Source organism: Lutra lutra, chromosome 7, assembly GCF_902655055.1.
Source record: "Lutra lutra chromosome 7, mLutLut1.2, whole genome shotgun sequence".
NCBI lineage: Eukaryota > Metazoa > Chordata > Mammalia > Carnivora > Mustelidae > Lutra > Lutra lutra.
In genome coordinates, this window is record NC_062284.1 from 54,249,615 (window position 1) to 54,263,826 (window position 14,212).

Genomic DNA, 14,212 nt, shown 5'->3' on the forward strand with positions numbered 1-14,212 from the left:
GGCTCAGTGGGTTAAAGCCTCTGCCTTAGGCTCAGGTCATGATTCCAGGGTCCTGGGATTGAGCCCTGCACCGGGCTCTCTGCTCAGCAGGGAGCCTGCTTCCAACTCTCTCTGCCTGCCTCTCTGCCTACTTGTAACCTCTGTCTGTCAAATAAGTAAATAAATAAATCTTAAAAAAAAAAAAAAAAAGAATAAGATCAGAGCGGTGACAATGCCTACCTTTCTCCTTTGTAATTTTAATGCATTTACATGTTTCCATATTTTTCTCTTAACCTGACTAAATTGTGAGTATTAACTTAAAGGAATCATTGCTGATTAAATCTGGGCTCTTAATCTTGTTTCCTTTCTATCCTCAGCAAATTTCTTCTAGCTTCAGTAGCCATTTGGTTCCAGTAGTGAGGTGATGTGTTTTGCAATGTGAGGGAGAACTGTTACAAAATACTATCTTCATTTGACTTTAGGGTAATGAAAAGAATGAACATTTAGAATCAGAGTGATTTAGTTCAAATCCTGGCTTTGCCACTCATTGGTTGTGTAATCATAGAACTGGACTAATTTCTTTGAACCTCAGTATTAACATCTATAGCAATGCCCGGTACAGTCACTGGTCATATGTGGCTATTTTCTTTCTAAGATTTTTCTTATTTTTAAAGGTTTTATTTTTAAGTAATGTCTACACTTGACATGGAGCTCAAACTCACAACCCCGAGGTCAAGACTCATGCTGTACTGACTGAGCCACCCAGGTGCCTCCACATATGTGGCTATTAATTAAAGTTAAATAGAATTTAATATTTACTTTCTCAGGGCACCTGGGTGGCTCAGTCAGTTAGGCATCTACCTTTGGCTCAGGTCTCGACCCCAGGGTCCTGGGATCCAGCCAGCATCAGGCTCCTTGCTCAGCAGGGAGTTTACTTCTCCCTCTACTCTTCCCCCTGCTCATGCTCGCTCTCTCTCTCAAATTAAAAAAAAAAAAAAAAATTAGTTTCTCAGTCACATGAGCCACAGTTTAAGTGTGCAGAGGCCACCCATAGCTAGTTTCAACTATATTGGAGACACAGATAGAGATCGTTTCCATCACTGAGGAAACTGGCCCTGAGCAGCATTCATCTACAAAATGGGGTAATTGATGGCTTTTCATAGAGTTATGGGGGGGTTAGGGAAGGCAAGAGAAAACTATAAAAAAAAACCTAGCGTGGGGGCGCCTGGGCGACTCAGTGGGTTAAAGCCTCTGCCTTCGGCTCAGGTCATGGTCCCAGGGTCCTGGGATCGAGCCCCGCATCGGGCTCTCTGCTCAGCAGGGAGCCTGCTTCCTCCCTCTCCCCCGCCCCCGCCTGCCTCTCTGCCTCTCTCTGTCAAATAAATAATAAAATAAAATCTTAAAAAAAAAAAAACCTAGCGTGGTGCCCACTTGGGACAACAGTGACTCCCTACAAAATGCTTATTCTCTCCCCATTCTTCCCTCAGGCATGCTCTCCTCATCTACCTCCATTTTGTTTTAGGTAAATCCATACATTCCCTAATTTTTCAATTGTCTCTTTTAAGTATAAAAAATATATACTTTAAAATAATACCTGGACCCTTGGTGTTTGAACTGATAGTCTCAAGGTAACTTTCACCTAAAAGAAATTAAGGAAGGAAAGAAAGAAGATATGCAGTTATAGCATAGCCAATGGCTGTCTGGTTTTACTCTTCGGGAAGAAGGAGAGTAGAGGCAGCAAGAGGAATCTATGGTTTATTAGATTCCAGATCTTCATCTAAAACTTTAACCACAATGAAAAGCTTTTGTTATGGACTCCATACTTTCTGGAGTGATTGTCCATGTGGAGCATAAATACTATTTATTTTAGAAAAGCTCGAAGACCTTCAGAAACATGTTCTAAGACATTCTGAACCTTAATGAATGCTCCTTTTTTACCCCCACTCCCCTCCAGCTTAACAACTGAGTCTCAGCCTTTCCTTCTTGCCCTTACATTATTTTATTTTGCCATGGACATTTAGTCCATTTCCAGAGAACCTTGGGTACTGTTTGGTAGAATTAATCTCTGAAATATTTGATCCTAAGACCCTAACCACTAATGTAATAACTATTTTCAGGCTTGATTTTTGTATTTGTAAGAGTAAGGAAATTTTAAATGAACTAACACCTTTGATTCCTAATGAGTTGGCCTAAAAACAAAACAAGAAAATGGTCAGTGCTCTGCTGTTGCCGACCTGGGCACTTTCCAGGCCAGCCACTATCTGGGAGCACCCCTTCCCCACAGGGGGGCAAGTCACAGCACTAAGGATACACACCCTGAGTTTCAGCAGCCCCATGTGTCAGTAGACTCTTGAGAAAAGGATTTTCTTATTTATTTATTTATTTATTTATTTATTTATTTATGTGTGTGTTTATTTATTTTTTTGGTTAGTTAGTTAGTTATGTGTCGGAGAGAGAGAGACAGAGCCCAAGCTGGGAGATGGAGAGAGAGAAGCAGGCTCCCCAGTGAGCAAGGAGCCTGATGTGGGACTCAATCCAGGATCCTGGGATCATGACCTGAGCTGAAGGCAGACAGACACTTAACTGACTGAGCCACCCAAGGTGCCCTAAGAAAAGGATTTTCTTGAGAAAATCCAAATTCATGGATTTTTTTTTTTTCCTGAAATGATTGAGTTGGTTTAAAACTCATCTTGGAGGGGTGCTTCAGGGGCTCAGTCATTGAGCTTCTGCCTTTGGCTCAGGTCATGATCCCAGGGTCCTGGAATGGAGGCCCACATCGGGCTCTCTGATTGGCAGGAAGCCTGCTTCTCCCTGTCCCTGTGCTTATATTTCCTCTCTTGCTGTCTCGCTCTCTGTCACATAAACAAATAAAAACATTATTAAAAAAAGTCATCTTGGAGGGGGCGCCTGAGTGGCTCACTCCATTAAGCGTCAGACTTGGTTTCAGCTTAGGTCATGACCTCAGGATTGTGAGATATTGGGTTCCAGGTTGGGCTCCATGCCCAGTGGGGAGTCTGCTTGGGATTCTCTCCCTCTGCCCCTCTCACAAACTGAATGTGCACATTGGTGTTCTCATAGTCTCTCATAAATAAATAAATAAATATATACATACATACATAAATAAATAAAATCTAAAAAAAGATCATCTTGGAGTACAGGAAAAGTAATAAATAACATGATGAACTTTGTCTCCTACAGTGGCCATCTGGGAGAATTTTAGAGTAGTTTACTCCCTTTAGGTGATACAGATGGACAAAACAATCCAAAGAGTCTTGGCCCAAAGACACCCAAAGGGATTCTTTCTTTTTTTTTTTTTTTTTTAAGATTATTTATTTTTTGACAGAGACAGGGAAAGAGGGAACACAGCAGGGGGAAAGAGAGAAGGAGAAGCAGGCTTCCCACCAAGCAGGGAACCCAATACAGGGCTCAATCCCAGGACCCTGGGATCCTGACCTGAGCTGAAGGCAGAGGCTTTAATGACTTAGCCACCCAGGCGCCCCCAAAGGGATCTCTTGAAAGGATTTCCTTCGATGCTCTATTCATTCTTGGCACAGCTGCAGCATGGTTAGGTCTTATATTCAGTAGGCCTCTCTGTAACAAATAATCTCATTCAAACCAAAGGGCTCCTCTGCCCAAGTGCATATGTGGAAGGAAATTGAGAGGGGTGGTTTCCTGCTTGGCCCATCAGATCATCAGCAAATACTTTTTTCATACTGGTAATGTTAAAAAAAAAAAAATCTCTTAGATGCTGGTTGATGGTTCTAAGAAGGTTGTTGCTTTGCTAAGAAAGTGTATCATACCCATATAGTGCCACTATGTGCAGGCACTGATGAAAGCGCCAAATATATTAGCTCACTTAATGCTCTTAACAATCCAGGAAGTAGGTACTCTTCTTATTCCCAGGATTCTGGTGAGGAAAGCGAAGCAGAGACTGCTTGCCCAAAGTCAAGCTTCTTGAAGGAGCAGAGTAGGATGTGAGCCCAAGACCCACAGCCAGGATCTTAACAGTGCGCACTGCCCAGGCATTCCTGATTACTGAAAGATGACAGACACACCGCTGTCTTACTTGCTTCCATCCTCACAAGGATGCCCCGGCCTCTCCTTTTTAACTTTCACAGTCTTTTAGTTTGTTACCAACATTCAGCCCATTTCCCTGCTCCATGGAACCAGCCTTAGAAACATTTCACACTAGGACTGCTCAGTGGAGAAAAGCCTTAATCACTGACACCTGCCCTTGCAGCCTCTCAATGCGGGGCAGGTGCAGCCTGTTGCTGTTGTTTTTTTAAGAACAATTAGTAAGAGTAGTTGCCGGCTTCTCCTAGGCTGACCTAGAGGGGCTGTTATAAGTGTTGTGTTCGTGCTCAGGGAGGAGCTCCACCATGAAGGGAGGGAAGATGTTACAAACCCGAAACAGAAAGGGGAGCTTCAGGAGGTCTCTGGATTTGTCTTTTATTTGGTCTCATGACTCCATTTCGAAGATGTGGAGAACAAACATAAGGAGGGTGCTGTTGGGGAAGAAGGTAAGCTCACAGGCCAGGGGCAGTAGAGAGGGGGGAGGGGAACAGGGGTTAGGGTACCTCGTTTCCTATCCTGCTGCTGCACTTAAGTAGTGTGAACTTGTACCAGTTCTTTAGCTTTACTTGACTTCAAATGACTTCATTTTTATTTTTTTAAAGATTTTATTTATTTATTTATTTATTTGAGAGAGAGAGAGAATGAGAGAGAGAGAGAGCATGAGAAGGGGGAGGGTCAGAGGGAGAAGCAGACTCCCTGTCAAGCAGAAAGCCAAATGCGGGACTCGATCCTGAGAGTCCAGGATCATGACCTGAGCCGAAGGCAGTCACTTAACCAACTGAGCCACCCAGGTGCCCCCAAACAGCTTCATTTTTAAAACAAGAATGTTGAAGTAGTTGATTACTAATATTTCTGAAGTTCCATTCAGCTTCCTAGCACTTTGATTCTACCCACATCCTTAAAGAATCCTAAACTCCTTTCTTAGGATGTCGTTCATTTAACAAGTATCTTCTTTGAGGGCTTGTGATGTCCTAATTTCCTCAGATCTCACCATTTGTACCAGACTTCACGTACTAAGTAAAACACCCTTCTGAAACCCTAAAACCCATTTCCACCCATTATCCCACTCACATCTTTATCTATAGTTTACTTACTCTTCCCAGTCCACTGATCTAAACATGTCTTCCACAGAAATAGTTTCTACACACTTACTTACCCTTAGTAATTTTAACTTCTTTCTACTTTTCTCAAACAATCATTACATGAAGCTAGTTGAACCATTTGGAAGCTGCAAGCAATTAGTCCTTAAAAACAGGCCCAGAACTTGAAGTAAATTGAATAAGAGAAATAGGAGGAGAATCGGGTTGCCTAACACTGCAATTAACCTCACTTGCTTTACTTTTCCCTGGCCTTTCTGGGGTTTTATGAGACTTGGGGCAGGAATTCTCTAAACAGAATGATATGGGGGAGGGCTGCAAAGAGTAGAAGTTGGGAGGAGTTTAGGAGGTTTTTCTTTTAGGCCCTGCCCAATTTCTGCAAATTGACTTAAACAAGACTTGTTAATGGTGATTTCTCTAATCTTACTAGAGCCAAGAAGCTGGGTTTTACTGATGGTTCTCGGGCAACGGGCCTTTGTCGTTGCAATCACTCTTGCAGGCTTACTTCACCAGGCATCAGTTTGTTGGACTGATGTTCTTATTATCATGAAGAACAGTTGCCTTTTGCCTCAGTCTGAGAGGATGGTGAGATGGGAGAAATATGGAGAACTCACGGCTAGTAAATTCTCCACACAAATAGGTGTCCAGTTTTCAAGTAGCTGGGTACCAATGGTTTTCTTTCTTCTTTTTTTCCTTTTTTAAGATTTTATTTATTTGAGAGAGAGTGAGCATGAGCAAGGGGGAGCAGCAGACAGAGGGAGAAGCAGGCTCCCTGCTAACCAGGGAGCCCAATGTGGGACTTGATCCCAGGATCCTGAGATCATGACCAGAGCCAAAGGCAGATGCTTGACTGAGCGCAAAACATTTGCCCCTGATTGTTTATAACAAATCGGTTAATGAATGAAGTGTATATATTTATAATCGATATCTGATATCCTGAGCTTTAACGATCGGTACCTATTGTTTTTAACAAATAGTTACAAAGAACATCACAAGGGTCAAATGCTACCTATTTTAACTTAGCTGTCTAAGTTGGCCCACTTTATCTGGCCTCTTGCACATGTATAGCTATTATAGGGCTTAAGGCTCTTGAGGTTAGAACTGTCAAGGAGCATGAGTTTCCTGTCCTTTCTAGCTGGACTAAGAATCAGATGGACAGGAGACAGATTAACAGGAGAAAATCAAATTTAATTTTGTACATACAGGGAAGCCAGAAAGATATAATTCCAAAGATAGGCAAAATGAGGTATATATGTTGCCCTAAACTAAGGAGAAGGGAGATGGGGTCTGGGACTCCAAAGGGAAGGAAGGCAATTCACAGGGCAACAAGAGCAGATGTTTGGTAACTAGATGTTTGTCCTGCCATACAGATGGTCACTCAGATAAAATTTATCTCTGGGAATAACCATTATTCTGAGGAAGACCTCCAATTTAGATTGTTCTGTGTGTAGTTAAGGGAGGAGCAAAAGTTTCTCTTGAGCCTGCAAGGTCTCATTTGCCTTCAACACAAAATAACCTTCATGCTACAGTGGCCCATCTTGGGGTGACCTGCCATTGACCAGTACAAAACAAAAGAGATTCAGGGGAGGTTGCAAAGGAAAAAGTCTTAGCTGGTACTGGTTTTGTGTAGTAGGCATTTAAAAAGTGTGCATCACAGAATAAGACACTGAGATAAATGATGTCCAGAAGAAGTGATTATTTTCCCCCCTGAAAATGTTAAAGCATTAAATCGGTTCATTTTTCAAAACCAATCAACTAAGGTCACATTTGTAGGCTTCTTAAAAATCCTAGAAGAGAGGACAGGCAGTAATGTCTCTGATGTTGGCTGTAACCGTGTATTTCTAGATCTGTCTCCTGAGGCAAGGGAAATAAAAGCAAAAATAAACTATTGGGACTATGTCAAAATAAAATTCATCTGCACAGTGAAAGAAACAACAGAACTAAGAGACAACCTACTGAATGGGAGGAGATACTTGCAAATTACATATCCAATAAAGGGTTGATATCCAAAGCATATAAAGGACGGTTACAACTCAACACCCAAGAAAACCAAATAATCTGATTAAAAATGGGCAGAACACATGAACAGGCATTCCTCCAAAGAAAACATACAGATGGCCAATGGACACACAGAAAGAAGCTCAACATCACTCATCAGCCAGGAAATGGAGATCAAAAGTACAATGAGATATCACCTCACACCTGTCAGAATGGCTAACATCAACAACACAAGAAACAAGAAGTGTTGGCGAGGATGTGGAGAAAAGAAGTCCTCATGCACTGTTGGTGGGCATGCAAATTGGTGTAATCATTGTAGAAAACCGTATGGAGGTTCCCCCAAAAGTTAAAAATAGAACTGCCTTATAATCTAAGAATTGCACTACAGGGTATTCCTTCCCAAATACAAAAACACTAACTCAAAGGGATACAAGCACTCCTTTGTTTATCACAGCATTATTTACAGTAGCCAAAATATGAAAGCAGCCCTACTGTCCATTGATAGGTTAATGGATAAAGAAGTGGTGTATATATATATATATATATATATTCATTTATAAATATATATACTTTATCCATTAATCATATATATAACTACTATGTATAATAATATGCCTATATATAGATACATATCTATACTATATACTATATATATAATTAAACCATATATATGTGGTATAGATATCTATAAAATATATATTTGTGATATATACACCACATATATGTGGTCTAACATCTAAACATAAACATTGTTATATATAACAGTATTTCTTAGCCATAGAAAAGCATGAAATCCTGCCATTTGCAACAACATGGATAGAGCTAGAGAGTATAATGCTAAACAAAATAAGACAAATACCGTATGATTTCACTCATATGGAATTTAAGGAACAAAACGAATCAACAAAGGAAAGAGAGACACAGACAAAATAAACCAAGAAATAGCCTCTTAACTATAGAGAATAAACTATTGGAGAGGTGGGTAAGAGGATGGGGGGATACAGTGGATGGGGATTAAAGAGTACACTTATCATGATGAAAAATAAAGTAAAATTTAAAAAATTTGCAGTCTTCTTATTTGAACATTATAGGCCAACATTTTTCAGTTCCTTCAATGACTAGCAATAGTAACGTTTCTCATAGCGCAAGAGCGTCTGTAGTCGAAGACATGTTTGAATTACCATGCTGCTCTTTCTTTCTTATCCTCCTATTTAGAGGTCACTGCTTGCTTTCATTCAGAGTTGTTTTAGGTCCACCTCTTGTGAGTCAGACTGAATTTAGAGTGTGAAGTACTTACAGTGTAAGAACAAAGTGTCACCTTTTCCTTGGCGGATTTCCCCTATTAAACTTCATGTTTCACGAACGTAGAGGGCTGGAGTTTCCTTCGTCTATATATCCCCAGAGCCTCATACACAGTTGGTGCTGAAAAGCTGTGGTTGGATGAATACATCTTTGTGATAGAATTATGCTTCATAAATGGAGAATTGTACAGGGAGAGCCTCTTACTGTGTCACAGAATCCTTTCACAGACTCCTGTGTCTTTTCTGGGACTAGTACACAAGCCATCTCAGAAACTTATTCTGGAAATCAATAATTAGTTAGGTCCGAGAAAATGGAGCCTTTCAGTTAAAAAGGACAACACAAAATAGGGTCATGTCTCTTCCCGCACTCCTGTGTTAGATGGTCTGTGTAGTTCTTAAGAAGACAGATCTTATGATGTGGTGTGGGGATTCCTTTGCTCCTCCGTCTTGAAGAAGCAGAAGTCTGATTTTTATCGATGGGCATTTCCTCTGGGCAGGAAGCTGTTCTAAGACGTAAATGGTGCTGATAAATTTTCTGTGTGTCATGGTGGCCTTTTGATGAAGCGTGCTGTAATGAGTCATCCCAAACCTACTAGCATCAGGAACAAGTGGGAAAGTCTCCATTTGGACTCAAGGCCAAATCAGGAACCCGGAAGTGACATCTTAACTTTCCCAGAGGGGTTGGTGGGATATTCTAATACGTACTCTTCTGTGTGCGAGGCTTCCTTTTGAAGGCATTGCTAGAAATGTGTTGCAATCAGAATTTCCCAGTCTTACTGCTTTCGGGGGGGAACAGGATTCAAGTCTTCGGTGTGCTATTCACAGCTGCTCCTTGATGCGCATCCACTAACAGTGTTGTTTTGCTTGTGGCTACAGCTTTTATTTTGCAGAATAAATTGCTGTTTGTGTTTAATACTTGGGCTCAGTTTTCTTGCAGCTTTGGTCAGAGACCTGGTGATTAGTTTTCAGCCAGTTTGACTGTCCTGATCCAGCGCAGGAACTTGGCCATCGCAGATGCTTGCTAAATGCCTGCTGGCTGGACCAGATTTGAAAAACACTGAGACCTTAAGTTCCAACAGAAAGCTGTCCCAAGAGGCCGCTAGCTATGCTGCTAGGAAACAGCCGCAATTTTTCCACATCCTTGGTTGCTGTGTTCTCAGCATACAGAGTGTTGGAAACAACCTTGAGCTGATGTTTGGTGCTGATTTCGTCCGTCCTGTTCTTGTTTTAGGCAAATTGGGTCTGTGATAGCAACTTGACTGACCGAGACGTTTCAGATGTTTTGCCCTTTAGGGGAATGTGGCTCCTTGGGGATCTTGGCTGAATCGCTTTGCCTAACAAGGGAGGTTGTGTGTTACCTTGTAGCATGCCAGGTTTCACTTGGTTGGATCGCTGAAGCAGAGAGGGGTGCCCTTCGGACACCAGGATTCCTAAGGAAACCAGGAAGTTAGAGCTGCTGAGCAGAAGCCTGAGGTTGGCACAGAGTGTGTGGAGGGTAATCATTCGGGCGGGCTGGGGCTGTTTACTCTGCGCACCTAAGGCTGGTGGACACTGGGCGTGGTGGGCGTGCTTGCCTAAGTACCTGTTTGTAGAACAGTGAGACAGATGGGCAGAGTAAAACAGCAGTAATCTGAAACCAGTCCTGTTGGTCACCCACTCCCCACCCCCAGCCTTAGCAGCTGAAATCTGCATTCCAGATGAAACCTGCAGGGAAACGGAAGAAAGCATGAAAACAAAAACAAAAAACCTTCAAGAGCAGTAATTTACTGCTTTTGGGAGTTCTGGGCATTTTGAGATCATCTATTCCTTTACTTGCATTTCTTTGCTTTGGGTTTTGTAAGTGACAGTTGATCCGTGTGTGCTGCTAGGTTTTTTTGGCCTGGATGGAGCACAGGCTTCCGACCAAAATTTAGATGGCAAGAGGGAGCTTCTCAAAAGCGTTTCCGTCAATTTCTGCTGATTCACTTTTGAATTTCTTGGGCTGCTGGGTGAGGAGGGGCGGGGGTTGGGGGGTCAAGGGCTGTCAGGATCTGCTTGCCGGCTCAGCACGTTCTGGAGCCTCCCTTGCTCACCAATGAGGAAGTTGAAAGCTACAGGGAGGCTCTGGGGCGGAGCTCACAGTGAAGTCTTGGGCTGGGATGACTGGGGGCAGGCTGACTTTCCCTACGACAAAAACCCTTTTGTCGGCGGAAATAAATACGGAAGTCCCAGAGGAGCAGCCTCCCCAGTTCGTGTGTAGTAAGGTGTGCAGCCTCTGCTGCGTCTGGGCAGAAAGCTCCACGGGCTTCTCACAGCTGGCCCTGGGCGTTCCATCCTCACACACACCCCGGAAGGAGGGCCCAGCAAGTGACCTGAAAGAGACCAAACGTGCTTGCTCCGCGGCGGAGAGGCTGCCGGGTCCTGTTGCTTCCTGTCCTGTAAGTTCAGAGCCGATGGTGTGGATAAATTGAGGGAGCAGGGAAAAGTGACAGAAGTCAGAACGTGCACGGAGGGCATTGCCCAGACATGGAGGACGCTGGAGACACTCTGAATGGCAGTGATGATGTCTCGGAACCAGAAAAACCTGAAGCCAGACCTGAAGTGGCTCAGTCGATCCTGAGCAAGTTCTCTATGAAAACTTTGTTTGGGTTTACAAGTAAGTTGGACTCTGTGAAGACCGACGAGGAAGCTGCAGTGCTGAAGGCATTCCACCGTTTACCTCAGCTGGGTGATCCCAGCAAGGGCTCGGAGCAGCAGCCGGAGGCACAGGCTCAGGTTCCACCTGACCTTGGAAATGATAGCAAGACTGCAGGGGTGGAGACTGAGTCAGAGGGAAGTCAGGGAATAGAAGAGGCAGGGATTTCTCTTCCTGGTCAAGAGCCACTTCCCCTCAGTGCTCAGAGTGTGAACAGAGACGATGTCATTTTGGTTCGTGGGACTCTTGTGAACACCACCAGCGATTCCGACTCTGATGATGGTGGCCAGCAGCCAGAAGAGGGGAGCCACGCCAGCTGCCCACAGTCCCCCAGTGTTTTATCTGAGCCATCTCAGGATCCTAAAGAAAAGCCACGAGATTGTAGGGAAAATAGCACCACTGGGGAAAGGGATGATGCAGAGCTCTGTGCAGAAGGGCCTCAAAGGACTCCACCTGAAATAAGTAGCAAACCGCAACCTGACAATGGTGGCCTCCGGACAGAGCGCGGCCCCACACAAGGACAAGCTGCCGAAGAAAGTTCCCCAGTCCTCCCCGTGGTAACAGACCAGAACGTGAGTGTCAGTGTCACCGAGGATGCCTTGTCTAAAAAAGAAGTCACCGGAGAGAAGTCGTTCCAGCTTCCAGCCTTTTTCAGCGGGCTTCGTGTGCTGAAGAAGGGAGCCACAGGTGAGGGAGGGAAGACCATCACTGAAATTAAACCAAAGGATGGCGACCTGGCTTTGCTCAAATTGACACAGCCCGTTCAGAAGTCCTTAGCTCAGGCAGGGCCTCAGACTGTGAAGGCTGGGGAGAAGACAACGGACTCGAAGGCCACTCCCACTCTCCTGGAGCAGCTCTCTCAGCTGTTTGTCCTTGACATGCCCAAAGCAGAGGTGAAGGCAGAAGATCCTGAGCAGCTCAGGAAGGAGGAGATGGGCTGCAGTGCTACCCAGGAGAGCCAGGGTGGCCCCAGCGGAGCCCAGACCCAGGGTGGAGAGGTCAAGCCAAAGCCTCCAGAGACAGCTCTTGAGGCCTTTAAAGCCATATTTGTCCGTCCCCCCAAAAGGGGGACCACAGCTGACACGTCTGAGCTGGAAGCCCTCAAGCGCAAGATGAAGCATGAGAGGGAGTCCCTAAGAGCTGTGTTTGAAAGATCAAGGTCAAGGCCGGGTGATGGCCCCTCTGAATCCAAAAGCGTATGTAGCATTGGGTTTGGGGTTTTGTTGTAAGATGCAATGCTGCTGTATTTCTTTTTCAGCTTTCCTGTCAAAGTGAGTCCCAGTTACCTGTTGTTAGTGAATCTTTTCTAGGTGAAAGGGGATTACGATCAAATCGCCCTTGCAAGGAATATAGAGTTAAACTAGGGAATTCTGTCTTTTATTTTTCTGGAGGGTCCTAAGAGGGATATACATAAAGATGTGTGGGCAGAAAGGGGAAACTGTCACTCTGAGTTTAAGCATTAATAGTAGATTTTCTTTTCTTTTTTATGATTTTATTTATTTATTTGAGAGAGAGAGAACATGAGAGAACACAAGCGGTGGAGAGGGAGAAGCAGGCTGCCTGCTGAGCGGGGAGCCCAAACGGGGGCTCAATCCCAGGACCCTGCAATCATGACCTGAGCTGAAGGCAGATGCTTTACTGACTGAGTCACCCAGGCACCCCAATAGTAGATGTTCTTATTAAAAATAAAGCAGCACAAGGAAGTGATGCTATAGAGAGAGCCCGCATTTCCTCATCTCTTAGTTAGACCTCTGCAAAAACTCTGTTTTAACTTTGAAAGTCTGCCATTTGGCAAAATATGTGTTTGTGATATGATTAAAATGTTCCATGTTTGTTACAAGGCATCCTGATCACTGGGTTTAATCATTTAATTCTAACTCACCATTTACTGGTCGGGTGACCTCAGTCACCCAGAGCCTCCATCCCTGCATCCGGCAAGATGAAGAAAATAACCCTTACCTTACGCAGTAGTCGTGAAGAGAGAGTGAAGTTAGCCCATGGTAACCATCTAATTAGTGAGCTAGTGTTACTATTAAGGAGATTAATTCAGGTAATCTATGAAGACTAGCAAACCCCTGTCCAGTAGATCTTAAATGTTCATAAGAACAATAGAATTTTAGTATCTCCTCAGTCTTGAATTTTCATTCCCTCTTTTATAGTTGATCACTTGAAGCAATAAAAATTTAAAAATCTTTTGGAAACATTCTTAGGATGTAGTTGAAAATTGAACACAATATGGCATTCTCCAAGTAGTAAAAATCAGCCCCTATAAAAATGGCTTCAATATGAAGGCCATGTCATTTATTTAAAGAAGAGAAAAAGGAATTGAAATCAGCAATATTGAGGGCTTAGAGAAATATTTCTTGACCCACATACAGCTGGTGTTTATGGAAAATGCAGAGCTAGTCTTTGTATTATAAAATACCCTGGAGTGGTTTGGGATACATGTATAATCATCCCTATAAATGTACCTATGTACAGTGCATGTATAACTGTATCTTGAGTTCGATGTTGGTGATTTAAAAAAAAGTTATATGATAAATATCATCTATTAATGTTTGTATCATACTTGGCCTTGAGGGTTTTGTTTGTTTGGTTTGGTTTTGTTTTTTTGTTGTTTTTTCCACCCTCACTGATCACTTTACCTTTCTGGAAAAGGGTCACTCTGTAGGGAGATGTTTCAATTATAGTGAAGGAGCACAACATGCAACTAGCCATCTAAATTAATTTTGGAGTTAGAGGCAGCATGTCTTCAGGGGTTAATTCGCCATGGCCACATTTCATATAACGTGTCCTTTTCTTTACCTGCTTTTTCAACAGCCTGACCACAGCCCTACTGAGCAGGACGATAGGACTCCGGGCAGACTCCAAGCTGTCTGGCCACCCCCAAAGACAAAAGACACAGAAGAAAAAGTGGGATTGAAGTACACCGAAGCAGGTAATGTGAAAAGAAGCCGGGTACCCGTGGAATGAATCCTTCACCGCCGTGGCTTTTAGTGCTAGTTCGGTTCTCCCAGAATTTGAGGTTTTGTTTCCCTGCAAAATGTAAGCCTGAAGGCTTTTCTTTTTGGTTGCGCTGTTCAAGGGAA

The 14,212-nt window shown here is 43.4% G+C and overlaps 1 protein-coding gene across 4 annotated transcripts in view; it reads left to right on the forward strand.

Annotated features, from left to right (window-relative positions):
- The window catches only part of LOC125104767 (formin-1-like), a 426,092-nt gene that overhangs the window by 124,023 nt on the left and 287,857 nt on the right, over nt 1–14,212 (forward strand). For 3 of the 4 annotated variants that reach the window (XM_047737598.1, XM_047737599.1, XM_047737600.1), the window contains one exon: nt 13,944–14,061. In XM_047737598.1, coding sequence (XP_047593554.1) covers nt 13,944–14,061 — 118 coding nt within the window. Of the gene's footprint in view, nt 1–10,587; nt 12,320–13,943; nt 14,062–14,212 lie in introns of those variants that run through there. The other variant, XM_047737597.1, reaches the window with a different exon arrangement.